Here is a 27,828-nt window from a genome sequence, read left to right as displayed (position 1 = left end):
CAAGTAAAACCAGAATAACTTTTTTTTTTATTAAAAAAAAAACTTGGTTTTGGAGTGAGACGTTTACTCATGCAGAAATTCTAAAAAATCCTCAGTTTTAAAGCACTACACCATTAACTCTTAATCTATTGTTTAATATCTAGTCACTGATTCATGGATTAGAAAATATTTGACCTTAAATGAAGTCATTAAAAACACAAAGTCTATTTAACTTCACAGAAGGAAACCTGAGAATGAGAAAATGATTAATCCTTTTGTGTCCGAGTCAACAAATGTGTGAGCACGACTGTGTGTCTCCCCCTCTGTCTGGGTGTGTGTAGGTGTGTGTGTGTGTGTGTGTGTGTGTGTGTGTGTGTGTGTGTGTGTGTGTCTCCCTTACCATGTTTCAGGAAGCCTGTGTGTGTCCTGTTCCCACAATTCATTTTTACAGGTCTGGCAGCTTCTCCTCTACTGCCTTCACTTGTCAGGTGTGAACCTAAAGACTGGTCATAGCGGATTTACACAAAACAGAGCAACGGTAAGTGATTCGTTTGAGCGCTGATTTTGTGTCCAACACACTTTACACTACTTGATTTTTAACTATTGTTCTCAACTGAAAGCCAAGTATTATTTTCTGTATCCTTTTATTTTAGTTAATGATTAATACGTGGAAGATAACTTAGTTCAAATTGGCACTACTTAATTTATTTGTTGTTTCTCATTATTAGCTACAGCTTCGATGGCGTTGTTAACATGAAACTTAATAATCCATGTAGTTTTCTATCTTAATTTCTATTCATCATTTAGATGAAAAGGGAATAAAGCTTTTTAGGTGAGCAAAATTAGAAGAAAAAACAACAGAGAATGACCTTTATCAATGTACAATTTAAATGTAATAATTCCTAGAGTGAATTATATATTCAAAGTATATATATATAAATGTATATATAAACACTTAATGGAATCCCCTGGAAGTCATATATCATATTTTGGAGTTGACATTGGTATGACATACTTGTTAACGTTATAAAAAGTGACTAAATCCTCTTCAACTTTTCATTAATTCATGAAATAGAAAAAAGTAAAGAAATGTGATTCTGTAGTATTGTGGTAAATTCTTAAATAAAGTAAAGTCTTTTATATCAATATCATAAAAGTATGCTCAATCAAAAGCCTTCATGGAATTCTCTGGTTGTCATCATGTTTAATTAGTGTTAAAATGTTGTTTTTTTATTAGTTTACAACCGTCTGTTACAACTAGTCTGTGTGTCGTCTGTTGCAACTCTAGATTCAGTCCATCGCCAGTCAACAGCATGATGAGGAACCACTGGCCTACATTTTCACAGACGTCATTGAGAAGGAAAACACACTAAAGGTTTGAATCGTTTGTGTTCATACAATATTTTTAAATCAGGAATACAGAACACACCCATATTTCAAAAGGAGAAATGTAAATATATAAGCCTGTGTATAGGCTGCAGGTGTACACGTTGTAACATTAGATAATGACACAGAGACATGGTAAAGAAAGATTTAAAGATAAATCCATTGACAAGTCTGGGCCATCTGCTTTTATTACCATGAATTTGCATTGAGCATGTTCTTAACTGTGTTGTCTCTGGGTCAAGGTGAACGATCTCAGACAGAGAAAACACAAGGGATAACTCAAATACGTTTGTTTTCTGGCCACCGGGTCACCTTGACCCTGTGAAAACACAAGGGTTAAACAATATCAAACTATTGTTTTTCTCTCCTTGTTGTTTAACCAGGTAGGCATCCAGCTTTTGTTGAATTATCACCTTGTTTATTGTTTTCCTCCGCACATTAATTCTGTCACGCCGTAGTTTGTCCTGCTAGAGCAAGTATACTGCGGAAATAATGTATTTACAATACATTATATTTATTCTCAAAAGCATATTGTACATTTATAAGATCACGCATTATGGGCAATCAAATAAACAACAACATAAAAACACAATGAACTTGACGTTATATAAGTTAAAACCAATTGTAAACTAAAATACTGGATAAAAACATCAAAAATAACTGCCTGAGTATACATTTATTTGAAAACCTTCAATACAGTTAGCAGATGTTTAATGTTATTCAATTTATTAAACATGTTAGAATATATATATTTTGATTTTGGAAGCTTCAGACACTAAATTCAACCTGTGAGCTAGAATACTTGAGTAAACATAACTTAATTTTCCTTCGTCTTTGCTCTTGTTTTAACAGTAATGGCCATATTTAAGAATGGCTTGATCGTCGTTGCTCTTCTTGTGACCCTTCATATTTTGGAAACAAGGATTGTTTGTGAACTTCCCAGCTCAGTCTCGCCGGTATGTCTGCCTTGTTTACATTACTGAGATGTAAATACAGGTCTCTGAGTGAAACACTGAATTAAAAAAATGAAGAAGACATGACATCACTTTCACTACGTCTTTTATCGTTCAACGCAGGTTTTGGAAGATGATGCGCCTCAAGCGAGGGTCCGAAGAGATGGTTGGTGTGTTAGTGGTCGGTCGGTAGCTACGGTTGTTGGAATGTCTTTTGTGTTCAGCCCCGGATGACCAGCAGAAGTATCTCGTTGAGATTGTGGTAAACACCACTGATCAGGAAGTTGTGGAGAAGATTCTGTCCTTGGTTAACACTTCGAGTCTGCCTCTACGACTCAGTAATAACACGAAGATGACCGACCTCGACATCACTGCCGGTACGTTTTTCATTTCATTCCATTGATGTCATGATCCAAGAGGGCACTGGAGAGTTTCCCAGCTACTGCTTTTCTACCCCGAGTCCTGTAGTGATGGTCTGATGAAACTTCATGAAGCAGTGTCATTATTTTCAGAGTCCACTAGATGGCGGCCTCTGCACTATTTTCCTTTGTATTATGAATGAATTATAATGAAACATCAGATCATTTTTAAACTGATGGCGCCACCTACTGACCTCTAAACAACATGACACTGTTTCATGACCCAGGACAAGATATACAACCACCTACATTATCCAAAACACTTGAACACTTGAAGAATGTTCAATAAAAACCATCAATCTCATCTTCTAAAACTGCATGATTGACATTTGTCGAGTCGATCTCTCTGTTGACAGTGTGCGTTCCCGCCGGCACTGGTTTCCAGTGTAGATGTCAGGAAGGGTTTGCTTGGCCTCGCAGCAGCTGCGTCACTTACGGAGCCTGTCATGAAAACTCAAGTGTGTGTCGGTGCATCAATGCCATCCCGGTCGACGGTAGTGTGTGTCTGCCGGTAGCAGGTGAGTAGCTCGTAGCGCATCGCTAGCCCATAAAAGCAAGTGAGACTCGATTCCTCCTCTAGACCTGCTGACTCGTGCCGACTATGAAGTGGAAGTGGAGATGAGCGTGACGGACGTGGCGACGATCGACCAGCTGAGGAATCTGATTAATGACGGCAACTTCTCTCTCACTTTGAGTCCGACTGCCAATCTTACGAGCATTGAAATCGCCACAGGTGAGAATCAAGGAACAAGGAAATAATATATTGGCTAGAAGTTGACCTTGATCCCATTTATCCATAAAACGGTTTAACGGTATAATAACCGACAATAAAGACACTATTTTCTTTCCTGCCCTATATCTGGAGATCAACAAAACAACTTTCTATCTTTGCACCAGTTTGCAGTCTGAATGGAACAGGACTTGAGTGTCGATGCGAGGCTGGGTTTTACTGGTCCGGCCATCTTTGTAGAACGTACGGCGCCTGCGATGACATCATTGATGACGAGTGCGGTTGTATCAGCAGTCTTCCTTCTCCCGGGCAATACTGTCAGCCGAGGACAGGTGACGCTGCACTTCCTTGACTCTGACATAGTTCTAGACAATGTGGGTCAATGAGGTTTCTTATGGTTGTTCCTACAGAGATTTTCGAGTACGAGATCATCATGGACGTGTTGAATGCTGATGTGGAGCAGCTGAGAAACAGCCTCAGACTTCTCACTTTTCCACTTCGAATCAGCCCCGTAGTGAACATCACAGCTGCTGATGTGACGACAGGTGAGAACATGCACTAGTGATGAAGCTTCATGAAGCAGTGTCATCGTTTTCAGAGCCCACTAGATGGCGGTCTCTGCACCATTTTCATGTTTACCACCTTCACATCACCTTAATCTGGTTCGATTCGTCACTTCTTCCAAAGTGTGCAGCCACAACGACACACAGGTCCAGTGCAGATGTGAGAAGGACTTCCGTTGGCCATGTGACCAGTGTCTAAAATATGGGGCGTGTGATGACTTCACGAATGACACGTGCGGTTGCCTCGAATCCATTCCTACTGATGGACAATACTGTCGACCCACTGGAGATCAGAGTAAGTCCCTGTTGGATACAAGGTGTGTCAATGATACTGCTGACTCCATGTAACTCTTTTCATATATTGGGCTCGGACTTTGAAACCTGGTTATTCGTTTATCCATCTATCTAAATATCTAGGATATATTGACTTTATTAACCCCTCTGGAGATCTCCTTCGGGAAATTGGGTTTCCAGTTCACAGTAGATGATGGTTTCATAAAAACAAGAACAAGAACAAAGTGCAAATAAAAAGGAACAAAGAGCAAGGGATGACAAAGTGCAAATATAAAGAGCATGGATCAAAGGAAATAACGCAAATAAAAGATTAACAAATTTTACACAAAGAGTAACATCATCCCTTCACTCCCCTCCTGCCCCCAAACTCAAACTTTGTCCTGGACCTCCCAACGTCCAAGACCAGCTCCTTGGTCTTTGAGGTGTTCAGCTGGTTCCTCTCACCACAAAGTCACATTACAAATTAATCTATAGTCACAACTTCCCTCTTCACATCCACTGTATCCATAAACATCATTTTTCTCCTTCTGTTTCCTGGTGTGTCTTACGTCCATCCATGTATGTCCTCAAGTCAAAACCATCTGACCTTAACTTTGTTTCCTAACATCTCCAGATGAACCGAGTAGAGCTTTGTGTTTTGAGATGTAAACCTAAGGGAAGTAATATAGATGGTGATAACGTTATTGTGGACTATATAATGTTCTATCAAAGGTGCTGACTACTGCTCATCAACGCTTGTGTTTGACACTCTGCAGATTTCCCAGTGTGTCCCACAACAACAGTTGCTCCGTCAACAAGTGAGTCACGCAAATGATTCTTTGTTATTATTGAAAACACATTGACATGACATGAGAATTTAAGAAGAACAACATTTTTTATATACAACTTCCTTATTCTGTGTGAAAATAATCTATACATTTATTTAAGGTCCAACAGCCAACACAACCATGTCGTCTACTGAAGAAACTGGTAAGTTAAAACTCTTTGCGACCTAATTGGGAAGAAGGTAGTTAAATCGTGCAAAGGAAATTGGCTAATAATAAAAAAATCAATTAATTAAATCTGTACGTAGATATTTGGTATTTAAGGGGTTGCGCATCTTGTGTTGTTACGAAGACGAATGCCAAGAAAACCCATTAAACTGGTACCTGAGGGTGGATTATTAAGTTGTACTTTTATCCACCATTTCTCTGAAAACCTTCTCTTTAATGTTATAAGTATATTTAAAAAAATGGATTGGTGTAAAAAACAACAACTGATAACTGATTATTTTTTTATCCATCCATCCATCCATCCATCCATCCATCCATCCATTTTTTTGAACAATATAGTTAACGTTATTTAACATTAATATGTAATTTTTTATCAGCTTATTATATTTCATCATATAATATCTTATATAAACAAATTGTCTTTATTATCTTTCACCAACAACTGTTTCTTTCTTAAGATTCTATCCCATCAACAGCTGTTAGCACAACAGCTCCAACAACATTGTCAACAAGTATGTGAACTACATATCATTAAACTAAATATATTTCATGGTATAATGTATTTTTTTATCAACTAACATATTGTCTTTCTCCATCCACCAGACAACACAACTTTGAACTCAACTGCAGAGCCAGGTGATTTTTATAGAATTGTTTTATCATCATAAAATGTGTTTGTTTCTATTTAATTCAATGTTTGTGTTGTTGAAATATTTTATATGTAAAGATAATATAGATTCATGATCGGGTAATGTCTGTTGTTTCTCCAGCTCTAACATTGAACACCAGCACATACTCAACCACAGAAACTGGTCAGTTCCAATCTTTTTAGCATTAACACGTTTATATTTTTATTAAACTAAATATAATTCATTATATATCTTATATAAACCATCATTTATATTTATTTCTTTTCACCAGTCAACACAACCATGGACTCCACTGCAGAGCCAGGTAATATAAACATACAAAAGTATTATAAATATTTAGATTACATTATTTTTAAATGATCAATAATTAATCATGTATTTATTCATCACAGTCGCTACAAATCATGCAACAAAACCTGCAGCAACATTAGTTACAAATTACTGTCGTTATATGACATGATTTATCAATGTTACACTCAATAATGGTTTAATTTATGTGATAAAAAAAGTGATGTACTGTATAATGTCCAATAGTTAATATCATAAAAAATTTAAAAATATATACTTTTTTCTTCAGATTTTAACACGTCAACAGGCTTCAGCACAACATCTCCAACAACAGTATCAACAAGTACGTACAGATCACACTCTTCCATGTATTGTTTAGTGCATTTTCAATTATGTTTGTCCATCGATTTTTAACACTTGTATGAAATATGGTCACAAGGAAATCAATCAAAGCAAAAAAGCCAGAAGATTAAGGGCTCTGCCTTCTGGCTCAGCTCTCTCTTCAGAGCGATACAGAGTAGTGATGATGCTGAAAAGTGAATGAACTCTTCTGTTATGTTGGACCTCTGTAGGTAATTCTATCACAGAAATGAACACAACAGTTGATGTGAACACAACAACACCTTTGACAACATCTGTGACAAGTGAGCTCTACATTTTCACTCTTTTCACATTTTTCTACCCGCTGTGAGGATTTATACCAGTCATTTGTTTTCTGTTGTCTTGTTTAGAGTAATCCCTCTTTTTTAACTTTAGATTATTAGTTTGTTTTAATTTGAATGAAATGAGAACAGGTGAAAAACCATCTGTACTGTTTTCTAGGCCCAACATACAACACAACCACCTACTCAACTGCAGAGCCAGGTGATATTTATGGCTTTTTTGTCCTTGTAAAAACATGTTTGTTTCCATTTAATTCAATGTTTTGTTATTTTAGATTAATAGATAATATAGAATCAGACTGTTAACCAAATGTTAATCCTAATTAGTTTTGTAGAGGTGTTTTTTAGTTTAAACCCTATTTTAATTCAAGATGATGGTTTAAATGTTGATTAAATATACTTTTAATTAAGTAATATCTCTTGTTTTTCTAGCTCTAACATTCAACACCACCACATACTCAACTGCAGAAACAGGTAATTTATCACCTTTTTTTTGCATTTTTTGTTTTTGAACATTATAGTTTACCTAATTTAACATGTATCAACTTATATAAACCATCATATTTCTTTCTCCATCAACCAGTCAACACAACTATGGACTCCACTGCAGAGCCAGGTAATATTTATAGATTTCTTTTTATCATCGTAAACGATTTATCAATGTTATACTCAATAATGGTTTGATAGTTTGGATAAAAACTATTGGAAAACATTTGATATAATAGGTCCAGTAGTTAATACCACAAACTCCATGTTAAAGGTATATACTTTTTTTCTTCAGATTTCACGTCAACAGGTGTCAGCACAACATCTTCAACAACAGAATCAACAAGTACGTACAGATCACACTCTTCCATGTATTGTTTAGTGCATTTTCCAATATGTTCGTCCTTTGATTTCCAACACAAATATATATTATCGTATTACATCTGATATAAACCACCATATGTTCTTCCTCCATCCACCAGTCAACACAACTATACTCTCCACTGCAGAGCCAGGTAATATTTATAGATTTATTTTTATCATCATGAAATGTGTTTATTTCCATTTAATTCAACGTTTGCATTGTTGTAGTATTTTATATGTGAAGATAAAATAGATTTATGATTTTGACATATACGGGTAAAGAACTCACATTTGTTGTTTTTCTAGTTGTAACATTAAACTCCACCACATACTCAACTGCAGAAACAACACCTTTGACAACATCTGTGACAAGTGAGCGAAACATTTTCTCTTTTGTTCACATTTTTCTACCTGCTGTGAGGATTTATACGAGTCGTTTGTTTTCTGTTGTCTTGTTTAGAGTAATCCCTCTTTTTAACTTTAGATTATTTATTTATTTAAAATCAAACAACAACAGGTTAAGAAATCATCTGTACTATTTTCTAGGCCCAACATTCAACACAACCACCTACTCAACTGCAGAGCCAGGTAATATTTATAGTTTTTATCATTGTTTGTTTCCATTTAATTAAATGTTTGTTTTGTTATACCATTTTAGATTAATAGATAATATAGATTCAGACTGTTAACCAAACATTTACCCTACTAAGTTATAGTTTTGTAGAGGTGTTTTTTAGTTTACCCCTTATTTTAATTCACGATTATGGTTTAAATGTTGTTTAAAAATACTTTTAAAGAAGTAATATTTTTTGTTTTTCTAGCTCTAACATTCAACACCACCACATACTCAACTGCAGAAACTAACTAACTAACTTTAACATTAACATGTATATTTTTTATCATCCCAACATATTTCATCATATAACATCTTATAAAAAACAATTTTCTTTATTATCTTTATCCATCAACTCTTTTTCTTCAGATTCCATCCCATCAACAGCTGTTAGCACAACAGCTCCAACAACAGTATCAACAAGTATGTCAACTACAGATCATTAAACTAAATATAATTCATCAAATAATATCTTATATAAACCATCATAATTTCTTTCTCTATCCACCAGACAACACAACTATGGACTCCACTGCAGAGCCAGGTGATATTTATAGCTTTTTTAACCTTGTAAAATGTGTTTGTTTCCATTTAATTCAATGTTTGTTTTGTTGAAATATTTAACATCTATAGATAATTTTATATAGAGCATTTTGACCAATATAGGTAAAATAATTAATGTCTGCGAACATTAAAAACATTTATCTTTTTATTAAACTAAATATAATTCATTATATATCTTATATAAACCACATATACTGTATATCGTCTTTATTTCTTTTCACCAATCAATACAACTATGGACTGCACTGCAGAGCCAGGTAATATACACATACAAAAGTATTATAAATATTTGGAATAGATTATTTTAAAATGATCAATGTCAAGTATTTATTGATCACAGACACTAATAATCATGCTCGTGTAACAACACCTGAAGCAACATTAGTTACAAATGACTGTTGTTATATGACATGATTTATCAATGATACACTCAATAATGGTTTGATAGTTTGGATAAAAACTATTGGAAATCATTTGATATAATAGGTCCAGTAGTTAATACCACAAACTCCATGTTAAAGGTATATACTTTTTTTCTTCAGATTTCACGTCAACAGGTGTCAGCACAACATCTCCAACAACAGAATCAACAAGTACGTACAGATCATGCTCTTCCATGTATTGTTTAGTGCATTTTAAATTATGTTTGTCCATCGATTTTCAACACAAATATATATTATCGTATTACATCTGATATAAACCACCATATGTTCTTCCTCCATCCACCAGTCAACACAACTATGGACTCCACTGCAGAGCCAGGTAATATTTATAGATTTCTTTTTATCATCGTAAACGATTTATCAATGTTATACTCAATAATGGTTTGATAGTTTGGATAAAAACTATTGGAAAACATTTGATATAATAGGTCCAGTAGTTAATACCACAAACTCCATGTTAAAGGTATATACTTTTTTTCTTCAGATTTCACGTCAACAGGTGTCAGCACAACATCTCCAACAACAGAATCAACAAGTACGTACAGATCACACTCTTCCATGTATTGTTTAGTGCATTTTCCAATATGTTCGTCCATTGATTTTCAACACAAATATATATTATCGTATTACATCTGATATAAACCACCATATGTTCTTCCTCCATCCACCAGTCAACACAACTATACTCTCCACTGCAGAGCCAGGTAATATTTATAGATTTATTTTTATCATCATGAAATGTGTTTATTTCCATTTAATTCAACGTTTGCATTGTTGTAGTATTTTATATGTGAAGATAAAATAGATTTATGATTTTGACATATACGGGTAAAGAAGTCACATTTGTTGTTTTTCTAGTTGTAACATTAAACTCCACCACATACTCAACTGCAGAAACAACACCTTTGACAACATCTGTGACAAGTGAGCGAAACATTTTCTCTTTTGTTCACATTTTTCTACCTGCTGTGAGGATTTATACGAGTCGTTTGTTTTCTGTTGTCTTGTTTAGAGTAATCCCTCTTTTTAACTTTAGATTATTTATTTATTTAAAATCAAACAACAACAGGTTAAGAAATCATCTGTACTATTTTCTAGGCCCAACATTCAACACAACCACCTACTCAACTGCAGAGCCAGGTAATATTTATAGTTTTTTATCATTGTTTGTTTCCATTTAATTAAATGTTTGTTTTGTTATACCATTTTAGATTAATAGATAATATAGATTCAGACTGTTAACCAAACATTTACCCTACTAAGTTATAGTTTTGTAGAGGTGTTTTTTAGTTTACCCCTTATTTTAATTCACGATTATGGTTTAAATGTTGTTTAAAAATACTTTTAAAGAAGTAATATTTTTTGTTTTTCTAGCTCTAACATTCAACACCACCACATACTCAACTGCAGAAACTAACTAACTAACTTTAACATTAACATGTATATTTTTTATCATCCCAACATATTTCATCATATAATATCTTATAAAAAACAATTTTCTTTATTATCTTTATCCATCAACTCTTTTTCTTCAGATTCCATCCCATCAACAGCTGTTAGCACAACAGCTCCAACAACAGTATCAACAAGTATGTCAACTACAGATCATTAAACTAAATATAATTCATCAAATAATATCTTATATAAACCATCATAATTTCTTTCTCTATCCACCAGCCAACACAACTATGGACTCCACTGCAGAGCCAGGTGATATTTATAGCTTTTTTAACCTTGTAAAATGTGTTTGTTTCCATTTAATTCAATGTTTGTTTTGTTGAAATATTTAACATCTATAGATAATTTTATATAGAGCATTTTGACCAATATAGGTAAAATAATTAATGTCTGCGAACATTAAAAACATTTATCTTTTTATTAAACTAAATATAATTCATTATATATCTTATATAAACCACATATACTGTATATCGTCTTTCTTTCTTTTCACCAATCAATACAACTATGGACTGCACTGCAGAGCCAGGTAATATACACATACAAAAGTATTATAAATATTTGGAATAGATTATTTTAAAATGATCAATGTCAAGTATTTATTGATCACAGACACTACTAATCATGCTCGTGTAACAACACCTGAAGCAACATTAGTTACAAATGACTGTTGTTATATGACATGATTTATCAATGATACACTCAATAATGGTTTGATAGTTTGGATAAAAACTATTGGAAATCATTTGATATAATAGGTCCAGTAGTTAATACCACAAACTCCATGTTAAAGGTATATACTTTTTTTCTTCAGATTTCACGTCAACAGGTGTCAGCACAACATCTCCAACAACAGAATCAACAAGTACGTACAGATCATGCTCTTCCATGTATTGTTTAGTGCATTTTAAATTATGTTTGTCCATCGATTTTCAACACAAATATATATTATCGTATTACATCTGATATAAACCACCATATGTTCTTCCTCCATCCACCAGTCAACACAACTATGGACTCCACTGCAGAGCCAGGTAATATTTATAGATTTCTTTTTATCATCGTAAACGATTTATCAATGTTATACTCAATAATGGTTTGATAGTTTGGATAAAAACTATTGGAAAACATTTGTTATAATAGGTCCAGTAGTTAATACCACAAACTCCATGTTAAAGGTATATACTTTTTTTCTTCAGATTTCACGTCAACAGGTGTCAGCACAACATCTCCAACAACAGAATCAACAAGTACGTACAGATCACACTCTTCCATGTATTGTTTAGTGCATTTTCCAATATGTTCGTCCATTGATTTTCAACACAAATATATATTATCGTATTACATCTGATATAAACCACCATATGTTCTTCCTCCATCCACCAGTCAACACAACTATACTCTCCACTGCAGAGCCAGGTAATATTTATAGATTTATTTTTATCATCATGAAATGTGTTTATTTCCATTTAATTCAACGTTTGCATTGTTGTAGTATTTTATATGTGAAGATAAAATAGATTTATGATTTTGACATATACGGGTAAAGAAGTCACATTTGTTGTTTTTCTAGTTGTAACATTAAACTCCACCACATACTCAACTGCAGAAACAACACCTTTGACAACATCTGTGACAAGTGAGCGAAACATTTTCTCTTTTGTTCACATTTTTCTACCTGCTGTGAGGATTTATACGAGTCGTTTGTTTTCTGTTGTCTTGTTTAGAGTAATCCCTCTTTTTAACTTTAGATTATTTATTTATTTAAAATCAAACAACAACAGGTTAAGAAATCATCTGTACTATTTTCTAGGCCCAACATTCAACACAACCACCTACTCAACTGCAGAGCCAGGTAATATTTATAGTTTTTTATCATTGTTTGTTTCCATTTAATTAAATGTTTGTTTTGTTATACCATTTTAGATTAATAGATAATATAGATTCAGACTGTTAACCAAACATTTACCCTACTAAGTTATAGTTTTGTAGAGGTGTTTTTTAGTTTACCCCTTATTTTAATTCACGATTATGGTTTAAATGTTGTTTAAAAATACTTTTAAAGAAGTAATATTTTTTGTTTTTCTAGCTCTAACATTCAACACCACCACATACTCAACTGCAGAAACTAACTAACTAACTTTAACATTAACATGTATATTTTTTATCATCCCAACATATTTCATCATATAATATCTTATAAAAAACAATTTTCTTTATTATCTTTATCCATCAACTCTTTTTCTTCAGATTCCATCCCATCAACAGCTGTTAGCACAACAGCTCCAACAACAGTATCAACAAGTATGTCAACTACAGATCATTAAACTAAATATAATTCATCAAATAATATCTTATATAAACCATCATAATTTCTTTCTCTATCCACCAGCCAACACAACTATGGACTCCACTGCAGAGCCAGGTGATATTTATAGCTTTTTTAACCTTGTAAAATGTGTTTGTTTCCATTTAATTCAATGTTTGTTTTGTTGAAATATTTAACATCTATAGATAATTTTATATAGAGCATTTTGACCAATATAGGTAAAATAATTAATGTCTGCGAACATTAAAAACATTTATCTTTTTATTAAACTAAATATAATTCATTATATATCTTATATAAACCACATATACTGTATATCGTCTTTCTTTCTTTTCACCAATCAATACAACTATGGACTGCACTGCAGAGCCAGGTAATATACACATACAAAAGTATTATAAATATTTGGAATAGATTATTTTAAAATGATCAATGTCAAGTATTTATTGATCACAGACACTACTAATCATGCTCGTGTAACAACACCTGAAGCAACATTAGTTACAAATGACTGTTGTTATATGACATGATTTATCAATGATACACTCAATAATGGTTTGATAGTTTCGATAAAAACTATTGGAAAACATTTGATATAATAGGTCCAGTAGTTAATACCACAAACTCCATGTTAAAGGTATATACTTTTTTTCTTCAGATTTCACGTCAACAGGTGTCAGCACAACATCTCCAACAACAGAATCAACAAGTACGTACAGATCATGCTCTTCCATGTATTGTTTAGTGCATTTTCAATTATAGTTTGTCCATCGATTTTCAACACAAATATATATTATCGTATTACATCTGATATAAACCACCATATGTTCTTTCTCCATCCACCAGTCAACACAACTATGGACTCCACTGCAGAGCCAGGTAATATTTATAGATTTCTTTTTATCATCATAAAATGTGTTTGTTTCCATTTAATTCAATGTTTGTTTTGTTGTAGTATTTTATATGTAAAGATAATATAGATTCATGATTTTGACATATACAGGTAAAGAAGTAACATTTGTTGTTTTTCTAGTTCTATCATTCAACACCACCACATACTCAACTGCAGAAACAACACCTTTGACAACATCTGTGACAAGTGAGCGAAACATTTTCTCTCTTTTATTCACATTTTTCTACCTGCTGTGAGGATTTATACCAGTCATCTGTTGTCTTGTTTAGAGTAATCCCTATTTTTTTTTAACTTTAGATTATTAGTTTGTTTTAATTTGAATAAAATAAAAACAGGTTAAACAATAATATACACTATTTTCTAGGCCCAACAATCAACACAACCACCTACTACCTATTTATATCTTTTTTAACATTGTAAAATGTGTTTGTTTCCATTTAATTAAATGTTTGTTTTGTTATACCATTTTTAAGATTAATAGATCATATAGATTCAGACTGTTGTGACCAAATATTAAAAGGTGTTTTTTAGTTCACCCCCTATTTTAATTCAAGATTATGGTTTGAATGTTGATTAAAAATACTTTTAAAGAAGTAATATTTGTTGTTTTTCTAGCTCTAACATTCATCACCACCACAAACTGGTCATTTATCATCTTTTATGTGCTCTTTTTTTATCAGATTCCATCCCATCAACAGCTGTTAGCACAACAGCTCCAACAACATTGTCAACAAGTATGTGAACTACAGATCATTAAACTTAATATGTTTCATAATATAATATCTTATATAAACCAATTGTCTTTATTATCTTTCACCAACAAATGTTTCTTTCTTAAGATTCTATCCCATCAACAGTTGTTAGCACAACAGCTCCAACAACATTGTCAACAAGTATGTGAACTACAGATCATTAAACTTAATATGTTTCATAATATAATATCTTATATAAACCAATTGTCTTTATTATCTTTCACCAACAAATGTTTCTTTCTTAAGATTCTATCCCATCAACAGCTGTTAGCACAACAGCTCCAACAACATTGTCAACAAGTATGTGAACTAAAGATCATTAAACTTAATATGTTTCATAATATAATATCTTATATAAACCAATTGTCTTTATTATCTTTCACCAACAAATGTTTCTTTCTTAAGATTCTATCCCATCAACAGCTGTTAGCACAACAGCTCCAACAACATTGTCAACAAGTATGTGAACTACATATCATTAAACTTAATATGTTTCATAATATAATATCTTATATAAACCAATTGTCTTTATTATCATTCACCAACAAATGTTCCTTCTTAAGATTCTATCCCATCAACAGCTGTTAGCACAACAGCTCCAACAACATTGTCAACAAGTATGTGAACTACAGATCATTAAACTTAATATGTTTCATAATATAATATCTTATATAAACCAATTGTCTTTATTATCTTTCACCAACAAATGTTTCTTTCTTAAGATTCTATCCCATCAACAGCTGTTAGCACAACAGCTCCAACAACATTGTCAACAAGTATGTGAAATACATATCATTAAACTTAATATGTTTCATAATATAATATCTTATATAAACCAATTGTCTTTATTATCTTTCACCAACAAATGTTTCTTTCTTAAGATTCTATCACATCAACAGCTGTTAGCACAACAGCTCCAACAACATTGTCAACAAGTATGTGAACTACAGATCATTAAACTTAATATGTTTCATAATGTAATATCTTATATAAACCATCATATTTTTGTCTCCATCCACCAGTCCACACAACTATGGACTCCACTGCAGAACCAGGTGATTTTAACATGTTAAAATGTTCAAGTATTAGAAATATATGCTCGAATATATTTTAAAATGATCAACGATTAATCATATATTTAATGATCACAGTCATAACAAAACCTGCAGCAACATTAGTTACAAATTACTTCTGATGATTCATTTTTTTTAAATCTTTGTGTCTAAATGTCGTATCATTGTATCAATGTTTCCAGATACAACACTGGATTACAGCACTGTTGCTACGACACTACCGAATATGACAAGTAAGGTTCAGTTACAAAAGGTCATTCATGAAAAAACGACTTGAAGAAAGTAATTTTTATCTCACAGCAGCTAAAACAACATCTGTGTCCACAATACGAACACAAACGGCAACTGTAACAAGTAAGTACTAGAGTGACATACAAAACACCAAGTGAAAAAAAAATCAAAATTGTGTCAGTACTTTCTTAATTTCTTCTTTGTTTCCAGATTCATCACCATCCTACAGCAGCACCTCAACGATGCTAACAACCAGAGAAACATGTAGGTGCTAACGTAAATGCTATCACTAAAATATAATAAAAATAAAAATTCATTTATTTAATGGTGCGATTGGGAGAGCGTTTCAGTTACACATTGATACTCTTCATGTGATGAAGCAGTTTCACTCTAGCAACAAACAGTTAACAACAAACTAGAAACAAACAGTTAGCAACAAACAGTTAGCAACAAACAGCTAGCAACAAACAGTTAGCAACAAACAGTTAGCAACAAACATCTAGCAACAAACAGCTAGCAACAAACAGCTAGCAGCATACTAGCAACAAACAGTTAGCAAAAAACAGCTGGCAACAAACTAGCAACGAACAGATATCAACAAACTAGCAACAAACAGCTAGCAACAAACTAGCAACAAACAGCTAGCAACAAACTAGCAACAAACACCTGGCAACAAACAGATAGCAACAAACTAGCAACAAACAGCTAGCAACAAACTAGCAACAAAGAGATGGCAACAAACAGCTAGCAACAAACTAGCAAAAAACAGCTAGCAACAAACTAGCAACAAACAGATGGCAACAAACAGCTAGCAACAAACAGATAGCAACAAACTAGCAACAAACAGATAGCAACAAACAGCTAGCAACAAACTAGCAATAAACTAGAAACAAACTAGCAACAAACAGCTAGCAACAAACTAGAAAAAAACTAGCAACAAACTAGAAAAAAAACTAGCAACAAACTAGCAACAAACAGCTAGCAACAAACTTCAAACTCTTCAGCTCCCTCTGTTGTTTACGTAGAATATGAGACTCATTTGTTTGTCCCGCAAGCATCCAAGTTACGTATTTTTCACACTAAACACATTTATTTTATTTATATTTAAACATATTTTCATCTTTATATATCCTTGTTCATGTTCGTTTCTGTCGATCCTCGTGCGTTACCAAATAAATTTCCGATTTAAGGCCCTTCTAGTATTCTAAAAAAAAAAAAAATGTCTCACCATCTTCAAAATGATTTTAAGGATTTTATTCACGCTTTTCAGGCTGTTTGGAGGCTTCACAATCAATTCCTTGAAACTGCGTCGCCATTTAAAGATCAGTATATGTATACTAAGATTTAAGAAATTCAGTATATACTTGCGCATGAATCAACAACAGTTTTCACAAGTTATTTTATGCCCTTTTATTGTGACCCTGGTGTCATTTTTTAAAAGAGAGATGTATTCATATCCACCCCATAACAGACCAGATACAAACAAATGTACAACTTCATTTCAAAACATTCAGTGACTAACTGGCATGAAAATGTTGTTAAGAGTCTATAGGTTTGTCATTTAATTGAAGATTTAAACATTTAGATTGTTATCCTTAAAGTGTATCCTGAGACAAAGTGTTATAGGTGGTGAATTTAACGTCATAAAGTCAGCAGCTAGCCATTGTTTAAGTTATAAGTGTATAAGTGTATTATTAATATAAAAGTTGCTTACTTTACACAACAGTTTAAATAACTTTTTTTCTTAACAATGTATATGTTTGGGACGTAAAAAAGCAAGACATGAAGGTGTTGTTCAAAATGTGCAGGTGATCATAAATCATGACTGTAAGGTAAAAAAAAGTGCATTTAATTTTTAGAAACAAAAATAATTATAATATATGCTTAAGAAGTAGAATTTTGATGTTCGAGGATAATTCGAAGTTAAACTTTTTGAACATTTGTTCTCAGTTCTAAACACAATTTTCGATTGACAGTTATTTTCCAAGAGTGAAATTCACTGGAATGACTTCATGTTAAATTGATTTTTTTAGATTCTACATCTGCGGGTCCATCGAAAACTTCACTCGCTTTTAAGTCCTGTCGTACTGGTGTTATTTCGACAGAGGGCGCTATTTAAAAGTTTATTTCTAGATTCGGCTACAACAGCAGACAATGATACCAGATAGGAGGAATTTCATTTATTTAAGATATGCCAGATAGGTTTAATTTATTTTTTAATATATATATTTTTTAGTTTAAAGATGAATATATTCTGTAGCAGATTTTTCTCCTTCTTGGTCTTTATACTATACATGGAAACTTTTAATTTCTCTGTTTCTCATCTCAGCACCATCTCCAGATAAGACTACAGCTACTGCAGCAACAACCTCTGCTGAAACAAGTGAGTTCAGACTTGGAGAGATCGTTGGAAATCTGCTGAACCTTGTGATTCATTACAGCTGGATCATCTGTTACTCCAACGGACACTCTGTCGACAGCAGCTTCCTCAACAACAATACCGACAACAAGTGAGTGATTTTTGATGAAACATTTGAATAAACAAATAATCAATTTTCATAATTCATGATTCATTGAAAACTTGACGTTATCAACGAATTCACATGTATGATGTCCACTCACCACATCCAAGGAACTCTGGCGATACCATATGTATCACGATTCAGATGAACAATTCTAAATATCACAATATATTGCAATACTATAGGAACGGGTAGTGATGGTCTGATGAAGCTTCATGGAGAAGTGTCATTGTTTTCAGAGTCCACTAGATGGCGGTCTCTTCACTATTTAATTTTGTTTTAAACATCTGTTCTGATGAAACTTTACATCAGTTTAAAACTAATGGCGCCACCTACTGACCTCTAAACAACATGACACTGTTTCATGAAGCTTCATCGGACCATCACTAGGAACAGGTATATATATATATGTAGTATTGTCCGAGTACTTCCTTCGACTGTTGCAGAATTTACAGCAAAAGTCGTAACTAGTTTCATGAGTTTTGAAACCAAGATATGGTCACACATCAGCTTTAAAAGCTGCTGGAGATTGGCTGCATCCTCTCGTCCTCAGTCATCGCCGGGATCTAGCTTGATTTTAATGTTCATTTAGGTGTGGAGAATGTAATGACTGCTGCCATCTAGTGACCGGAACTTTTATTTTTCATTGCCACACAAAAATGAATCTGTTGGATATTATATTATTGAAAAAATATGGAATTATTTTTATAATGTATATGTAAATATGTATTTTCCACACATTATTAAAATAACTATGGGAATTCATAAAATCTGATTTGCAAGCCAAAATAAAGTTCATAATCGATACATTATCAATAAAATAAAAATAACCTTGCGTATAACATTTCTAAATGTTGATGATCTGACTCGATCCATTTCAATTTCACAGTAACTACAAGTGCGTCAGATTCTCCCACAACCCTCAGAAGTCAGTAAACGCACTTCAGAAACGACATTTACTCAATGTTTATTCATTTGTATTTTAACAATTAAATCACTGTTCATGTTTTAATTTCTTTTAGAAACATCCCCACTGATTGAGATGACGACAATTTCTACTTCAACCGTTTCATGTGCGTATCATTCACTGCTGGCTTCTGATAACTTTGTTTTTTTTGTGTAAAAGTCAAAATGAGCTGAAAAATAAAAGTTCCTTTTAATCTTTTGTTCTTAAAAAGTTGACCAGCTCAATGCAACGAGAGGTCAATCGAAATCATTTGAAAACGTCTTGTTTATTTTCAGTACCGAGCCTCACCACTAGTGTCATCACTGAGTCAACGACCGATCATGTCACGACTCCACCAGTTGGAGCGACGGCCACAGCGCCACCCACAACGGTGACGACCCTGGAAGCGTCTCCTCATCCCCCGGCGTCCACCGCAGCCGTCCCAGGTACTGATGACGAGAGTGGGGGACACCCTGGAAAGAACCCGTTTAGACACGGTGTCATGATTGACGACAGATCAGGTGTCAAGTTACAGAGGAAACAAAGCAGATTGAAAGACGAGACGCGGCAGGGATGGAGGTGAAAGCCTAAGCGAAATTCCCGGTCTGTTAAAAGTGATGACGTAAGAGAAACTGAAGACATGTTTGGTTACATCAGCGTCTTACATTTAACAGCCTCTGAGTCACACGTTACTGGAAGTTCCAATTACCGAGCATGTTCATTCCAATGCTGCTTCAGCAGAAACCAGTTTGTACAAAAACAAATCTACTTTGGATTTTACCACCACTTGTTTGAACAAAACAACTTTGAATCAGAGTCAGGAACTTTTATTGCAAGTATTGTAAACACAACACAGGCATGTTTTATGATGCAGGTACAGAATAAAATAATTAAGGAAGAAAACAAAGAAAGAACAGGATTATCTTTAATTGAACTTTTCTGTTCAAGTAGTTTTCGAAGTGCAAATGACAATGGAGTTGGACAAAAGCTTCACCCCTGACCTGAACGATCCATCCAGTGAGGGCCACAAAGCTTTGGTCTCAGAAATAAAATCTGTGGTGAGTTTAAAATAAATAACGACACTTCAATAGCTTCAGTGGATGCAACAGTTTGATGAACCTCTTCCACAGCTAGTGGTTAATTATGGAAGGATTCAAGGCTTCGTCGACGTGTCCGTCACACGTCTCAGGTCAGTTTGTGGAGGTAAGAGAAGATATCGTCGAGCAGGACAATAAGTCGGGATTTTATTTGCACAGAGAAGGAAGCATCATCGCCGACTTCGTCGTCAAGGCAACACAAGTGAACGCAGAAGAAATGGAGAAAGCTAATAAAGATCTACCTGAAGCGATGGAGACAATCGCCGCCATCATTGGCAACGTCAGCGCAGAATACAACAGTGAGAGAAACGAAGCAACTAATATAATCCATTTTCGGTATAAACAGAATGAAACGGTTGCTGTGATGATATTCCTTTAAAGGTTCAACACCGATCAGGATTCCCATTCTTACCTACACCGGGAGAACCCTGACTCTGAATTGTGGGCCGCCTCCGGCCAACCTGGACGTGGGTCCCATTTCAAGTTCTACCTGGCGGTTCAACAATCGGGACATCGCAGAGACTGGAAGATATCGAGTGACATCTGGAAACGGCATGTCTGTGCTGACAGTCACGAATGTCATTCTCGCGGATGTCGGTGAGTAGACGACGCGAGGATTTCCACAAAAGTACTGAGCTCCAAGTACTGAGCTGAATAAGAAAACAACACGTAAAGTGAATTTAAGTTTTTTTTTTTTTTCATTTTTCTTTTTTATACCCGATTCAAAACTTTTGAAAAAAATAAGAAAATCAATCAAAGCATCAAAAGAAAATGTTCATCTCCATGTTTTACAAATGAGGAGCAAATGTACTTTAAACTTAAGGGGAAAGATTCTTTACAATATTTTTTCTTGCTTCTTCTTACTAAGTCAACAGATTAGATTTTTTTTCTTTTTCGAAATAAAATAATTGTTTTTATTTCTCATTTCAATGTTTTTCACTCCTGTTTCTATTTTGAACAATATTAAAATCAAGCATGTTTAAAAAGCCTCAATTAGGAAATTTGGACTTAAGACTTAAAAAGAAATCTTGTTAGGCATTTTTATTTTAAGTAAACAAGTCTTATTTCAAGAATTCCTATTTTTTTCTAATTAATATTTAAGCTGTATTTGCAATCTTACAGCAAAGTAAAACAAGAATAATAGAGAAAGACAAATACATTTGTGTGCCGTTCTTTCAGTTTAGAGACAAAATTGTCTCCTCATCTGGTCAGTCTTATGATCAAATAACACTATTGTGTTCGATGCAAGAGTTCTTATGGTTTGTAGGAGGAAGAACTTAATGTATAACTATCCTCATATCTAACCTACAGGCCTCTACACCTGTACTCTCCACGGAAAGGTTTTGTCTTTCGCTCAACAAGGACTCGTGAACGCAGACAACATCCAACAAGCTCCTGTGGTTCGACTGCAGAGTCAAATAAATGTCAAGTGTGAAGTCAGTTCCAAGACACGACTCGTTTGCTGCGTGCAGTCGAATTACAGAGTGAAATGGTTCCAAGGCACAGACAGCATCGACTTCAGTGAGTGAGAATTAAAGTCTGCTGGTTATGAAGGAACATATGACAGCGTTGTACGTCAACAGCGGCCTCAACGGAAGGAAGGAGCTACTGTGTCAGTCATGATTATCTGATGCAAACATGCATTCAGCCAGAGACACTGAGGTTCACATGCCGCGTAGATGATCCGACTGGTTACGAAGCTACGACGACGTTGAGCATTTTTTTGACAGGTAAGAGGAATATTTCTACCCAACCATACTGTTCATGCAGTTATTAGATGTCCTCTCTTCTTTCCAACAGCGTACACATGCAATAATAACCAGTTTGGCAGCGGACAAGTGAATGACGTATCAGAGATCGGCTGTGATGAAGGTCAGCAGGGAAGGAAAACTGCCGTCTGCGAGAGCACCGGGGAGTGGAGGATTGTGGAGGACAGCTGCATCCTCACAGAAATCAAAGACATTCTCATCGACTCGGAGGTAAATGACTGGACCAGACCACAAACGATGCTACGTTTTAAAATTTAGCCCAAGAAAATGTGTTTAAAGTTACGTCAAAAATAATTCCAGAAGCAAAAAACAAAGTCAATCAATTGAGATGTAACTGTGTATCATGGGACTCATGGACAGGAACAATTTCACAACTTTGAGACCCCAAAGGAAATGTTGACCCCATTCATTCCAGAATCAAGTTAATCATAAACATATCAACTACAACCTCAAACAGAGTGAACGCTAATAATGAACAAATTCCTCACCGACTTTTGGCGAGTGAATCTGAGTGAACCTGTGCTGTGTCTCAAATCGCATACTACTCTTAGTATACTAGAAGTTAGTATGCATCAGTTTAGTGTACGTACTAACTAGTACGCAAATTCTCCACAGACAGTATGTCTCAAATCAAACACTGCTGCTACACACTAACTGGAGATCACATGACAGCTTCTTCTTCTACTTCTATTTAACGATGTTTCAACCAGCTGTTTGAACGCTATCGCCACCTGCTGGTAGCACGTATTGCAAGTTTGGAAAAATAAATAAAGAAAAAATATGAGAATCTAAATATTCGCGAGATATTTAAGCTGATATCAGCAGCGAAGACGTGTCATCCTTCTACTGCTGCTGAAAATACACCTGTAAGTATATGCATATATATGCATCTATATATGACGTAACTTCCGTTTAAAACGTCACTAAGATGGCAGACGTTTAGGGTGGTTAGTGTCCATCGAACCATACTCAGTTTTGTGGGCGTGTTAGTACGCCACTTTAGTATGCATGGCGCACTAAATTTCGCATACTAAGAATTGAGAAGCACTAACGCACTAAAAATACTAACTTTTAGTACGCTAGTATGCGATTTGAGACACAGCACGACTGATCGGGTGACAGGCAGCCATTTTGCTTTTGCAAGGGAATTCTGGGAAATGTAGTTCGCGACTTGGTTTGAGATTTAACTTAACAATTGACGTAAGAACCGAATGATTAATTATTTAATTTTATGTCATTTTAATGTATCTTGTTTTATTTTGTTGTATTCATCTATTTCAATTCCATTCCAATTATTTAATATCTACTTTCTGTACAAATTCCTGTGTTGCATTAACAACACCAGCAAAAAGTTTTCTGTTCTGATATCAAAACTTTAAATTGAAGTATTTTAGGAAGCTTTTCTTCTTATCTTTATTTTATTACAAACAAATGTACCTTCAACTGTATGTTGAAAACATACTTTTTCATTCATGTAAAAGTTAAACGTTCTGGCTATTACAAAAGACACTGTTTCTTTAACTGTTGTTAGATGCAAAGTCTCAAACAAACAAGCTACAATATTTTTAAATGAATTTCGCTTTTTAATATCTCGATTTGGCCTTTAAGCCACCCTGTAGCACGGATTGAAGCGGCAAAAACACATCTTTTCAACTGTGAAATGCATTTGTGTTCTTGCTAGCTTAGTGAGAAATCAGAATTTCGAGTTCTCAAGAATCTAAATTTTGTAATTCTACAATTAAACAAAAGAGCTTTGAAGGGAAAAATTTCAAGTTCAAAATCAATCAATGCTTTATGCCTTAAATGTGTGACGAGGTGGTAAAAATGACACGACTAACACAGTCAAAGACCTCCAGGAATTAAAATGTATCAAAACTCTAAACGAATAAATTGTTTTTATGACACGTGCAGGACCTGGTCGAAGAGGAAGTCCCACAGCTGATTACAAATCTCAACAATGCCGTGAATAATGACAAAACTGAAGTCTCAAACTCCACAGCAACTGTGGCAGCAATCGTTGAAATATTGGGCAACATTGCTAACGTCTCGACATCTGTCAGTGAAATTGCCATGCAGGTAGGAGGCTTATTGAGTGGGATTGTGTGGATGGATCCAGATTGATGATCCTTTGATGTTTTCCTCCTCAGGAAGTTCTGGAAACTGTTGAAGTCCTTGTTAGCGATGAGGCGATACAGTCCTGGGTGGTTCTGAATGAGAACGCGACACTTAACGCAAGTTCGGCTCTGCTGGGTTCACTGGAGGTCCTTGCCGACCAGTTAGTCGGGGAGTTCACCATCTCGACGGAGAAGATAATACTCGAACGGACCCTCTTCAGTAACGCCTTCTTTGCAGACCTCAACTCCACTGTCACCGTAAACATCACAGGTTCCGATATCCAGAACGCCTCCATCACCACCATGATGTTGTCGACCTTCAGCAACATCATGCCGGTCAGGAACACCAGTTCTGTCCCAAACATGTTCAACGCCGCCAACACGACCGTCTCTGACTCCGTCAATGCTGCCGTGATCCTGCTCAACCTGAACGAGACCATCAACAACGTGGTGCTCAGCTACCAGAAGCTCAACGACTCTCTGTCGCTGAACCCACAGTGCGTGTTCTGGAACTTCTTGACCTTTGGGGGTCTCGGATCATGGGACGACAAGGGTTGCTCTTTTGTGTCCGATATAAACAACACGGTGACCTGTACCTGCAATCATCTCACGTCCTTCTCAATCCTCATGTCCCCCGACATCCCCGAGTCCATCAGGGAGCTTCTCGATCTCATCACCTACATCGGAGTCGGGATCTCCATGGCCAGTCTCCTGATATGTCTCGTCATTGAAGCTTACGTTTGGAAGGCCGTCACCCGGAACAGCACTTCTTACATGCGACACGTCTCCATCGTCAACACGGCCGTGTCTCTTTTGACCGCCAACATCTGCTTCATCATCGCGTCTGCTGTCGCCAAAAACGCGCTCGAGAATCCAAGAGAGGACCTGGAAGTCCCGCTCGGTCCATGCAGCACCGCGACCTTTTTCATGCACTTTTCCTACCTTGCACTTTTCTTCTGGATGCTTGTGTCCGGGCTGCTCCTCTTCTATAGGACCGTCATGGTTTTCTCCCACATGTCCAAGTCCACCATGCTCGGCATCGGCTTCACCCTCGGCTACGGTTGTCCTCTCCTCATCGCCGCCATTACCGTCGCGGTGACGGCTCCGGTGCACGGATACATCCGGAAGGAGAGCGCCTGCTGGCTGAACTGGACTGAGACGAAAGCCTTGCTGGCGTTGGTGGTCCCGGCCCTCACCGTGGTCCTCGTCAACATCCTGATCATCATCGTAGTTTTGTTTAAGATGCTCAGAAGAGGTCTGGGAGAAACGGCTCAAGGAGATGAAAAGCATGCGTTATTCGTCGTAGCGAGATGTGTCATCATTTTGACACCTTTGTTCGGACTCACGTGGTCTTTAGGAGTCGGAACGATGGTGTCCCCGACCAACAAAGGAATCCATATCGCTTTCGCTTTCTTCAACTCACTTCAGGTACCTAGTTGGAATGCTAATCAAATCGACCAATTTGTACAATTTACTGACTAATCGTGTGCTTTTCCTTCAGGGATTTTTTATTCTCGTGTTTGGAACCCTTCTCGACTCAAGGGTGAGTATAGTGGAGTTGAAAATGCTTTTAAAAAATGTTTCTATGACCTCCCTGGCTTCCATAAATACAGAAGCAGGGGTGGAAGTCGTTCATCTTCACCCAGAGACAACACAAGGGATAAAAACATACAGTGGCTTCGGGTCACCTTGACCCTGAGATGACACAAGGGGTTAAAAATCTCTAAATAAAAAACACAGCATTTCGAGCATCAAAGATAATATTAGTGAGAGTGACTTTCATTCAAAAAAATAAGGGGTAAAAGTATCGATATGGCCACAATCGCAGTATTATTTTCCATGATACCATATCGATACTTGTACTGTTACGATTATTTATTATGTTTTGGCTTACAAATCATATTCATCATACATTTATGTGTATGATGTGTGTTTGTATAGTTAAACAATGTGTGTATAATAGATAGATATATATATATATTTATAAAATATTACAATTTTTTAGTTATCTTATTAAAACTGTTAATTTTTTGTGTGGCAGTTAAACAATCGGCCTCTAGATGGCATTAGTCATGACGTCCTCCGAAACTAAATGTGAATTGAAATGCGGCGAGATCCCGGCAAAGACGGAGGACAAGAGGATACAGTCAACTCCAGCAGCTTTTAACCCTTGTGTTATCTCTGGGTCAAGCTCAGGTCAAAACAAGGGATACCACAAACACATTTGTTTGCATGCCCCCGGGTCACCTTGACCCATAGATGACACAAGGCTTAAGAAATAAAAACACAGCTTGATATCGAATCAAAGTGAATTAAAAATCATGGTTCCATGAATGTGATTGAAAAACAAGTGGATTCTAGGAGCTGAAAACTAAACAATCTGATTGTACCCAAGGAGTGCACATAGCCCTCAGCCTCCCCAGTAAGATTTGTTCAGGGGTACCACAGAGGAGGACTGAGAGTAGAACCTCTGATTCAAGAGGAGACATGATCCAGGACAGGTGTTGTTATCTCGGGGTGCTGCCCCCTAATGGTGAGGAGCACAGCATGGAAGCAGCAGCAGTTAGAAGTTATTGAAGGGAATAAATCCAGACAGAATTACAGAAAAAACCCTAATCTTCAAATTAATTTGTGTCTTTAGATTCGCTCAAGACTTGCCAGGCAAACGCCATCATCAGGCCAAGGCTCTGATCAAGCCAAGGTAAGTAACCTTTTTAAAACGTGACTTTAAATGTCTTTATCTTCTTCTTTCTTTCACTTATTTCAGAGTTCTGGTCATGGAACTTTGAGCCAGTTATTCAACAGACTGCGTGGGAGAAGATGTAGGTCGACATATATGCTGCTGACTTCACATCATCTCCATCATGACATGTACTTTTGTCCTCCTCAGATATATATAGAGTGTCGGAAGCAGCGAACACGAGCAGCAACGTGGGAACAGAGTCTATTGCGAACATCTGAAGCCTCTCCACCGAGGGATTCCTGTTTCAGCCACTTTATTTTTTTCACCTGTAAACCACACGTCTTTGAGCATTTGACATATTTGAATTAGGAAATACTTTCTAATGGTGTTGAATGAAAACAGAGCCAAACTTTAAAGACATACAGGATTTGTTGAATAACTTATTTGAGATTTGCACTACATTGTTTCTTAATTTGTTTTAGCCAGTAATACTTGAAATGACTCTTGTGTTCAATCACCTGAATGTATTTGTTTTGAATACATGTATTTTTTTCAA

General features: G+C 35.5%; 1 protein-coding gene across 26 annotated transcripts; it reads left to right on the top strand.

Annotated features, from left to right (window-relative positions):
* Positions 1-464: 464 nt before the first annotated feature.
* LOC148067426 (uncharacterized) lies at positions 465-27,828 on the top strand. Of its 26 annotated transcripts, none has more exons than XM_087805375.1 (75): positions 465-517; positions 1,268-1,354; positions 2,218-2,321; positions 2,442-2,484; positions 2,543-2,695; positions 3,094-3,255; positions 3,318-3,470; positions 3,635-3,799; positions 3,878-4,012; positions 4,155-4,325; positions 5,080-5,121; positions 5,252-5,293; positions 5,775-5,828; positions 5,920-5,952; positions 6,087-6,128; positions 6,238-6,270; positions 6,544-6,597; positions 6,827-6,898; positions 7,077-7,118; positions 7,349-7,390; positions 7,500-7,532; positions 7,698-7,748; positions 7,885-7,917; positions 8,072-8,137; positions 8,312-8,353; positions 8,748-8,801; positions 8,890-8,922; positions 9,485-9,535; positions 9,672-9,704; positions 9,870-9,920; positions 10,057-10,089; positions 10,244-10,309; positions 10,484-10,525; positions 10,921-10,974; positions 11,063-11,095; positions 11,658-11,708; positions 11,845-11,877; positions 12,043-12,093; positions 12,230-12,262; positions 12,417-12,482; positions 12,657-12,698; positions 13,094-13,147; positions 13,236-13,268; positions 13,831-13,881; positions 14,019-14,051; positions 14,206-14,271; positions 14,766-14,819; positions 14,925-14,978; positions 15,084-15,137; positions 15,243-15,296; positions 15,401-15,454; positions 15,560-15,613; positions 15,719-15,772; positions 15,860-15,892; positions 16,093-16,143; positions 16,214-16,264; positions 16,352-16,405; positions 18,471-18,524; positions 18,583-18,651; positions 19,553-19,591; positions 19,686-19,736; positions 19,906-20,055; positions 20,561-20,667; positions 20,740-20,798; positions 20,866-21,005; positions 21,088-21,303; positions 22,018-22,227; positions 22,290-22,436; positions 22,507-22,685; positions 24,387-24,551; positions 24,623-26,017; positions 26,091-26,132; positions 27,231-27,290; positions 27,357-27,411; positions 27,480-27,828. In XM_087805375.1, the coding sequence occupies exons 3-75, from the start codon at positions 2,220-2,222 to the stop codon at positions 27,548-27,550; spliced, it is 6,504 nt and encodes a 2,167-aa protein (XP_087661501.1). In that variant the 5' UTR covers positions 465-517; positions 1,268-1,354; positions 2,218-2,219; the 3' UTR covers positions 27,551-27,828. The 26 variants fall into 26 exon arrangements, with proteins under 26 accessions (XP_087661501.1, XP_087661500.1, XP_087661507.1 ...); XM_087805374.1 differs by having other exon boundaries at positions 16,211-16,264; XM_087805381.1 differs by lacking the exon at positions 10,244-10,309 and having other exon boundaries at positions 16,211-16,264.

Source organism: Callionymus lyra, chromosome 13 (assembly GCF_982586985.1).
Source record: "Callionymus lyra chromosome 13, fCalLyr1.hap1.1, whole genome shotgun sequence".
Taxonomy (NCBI): Eukaryota; Metazoa; Chordata; class Actinopteri; order Syngnathiformes; family Callionymidae; genus Callionymus; species Callionymus lyra.
Note: the sequence above shows the minus strand (reverse complement) of the source record. Positions and strands in the feature narration are given on the sequence as shown.

Coding starts and splice junctions, on each gene's coding strand:
- LOC148067426 (XM_087805374.1), top strand. CDS start 2,220: ATGGCCATATTTAAGAATGGCTTGATCGTCGTTGCTCTTCTTGTGACC. Junction 13,882..14,018: donor TCCAACAACAGAATCAACAA/GTACGTACAGAT, acceptor TCCATCCACCAG/TCAACACAACTATGGACTCC. Junction 15,297..15,400: donor TCCAACAACATTGTCAACAA/GTATGTGAACTA, acceptor TTCCTTCTTAAG/ATTCTATCCCATCAACAGCT.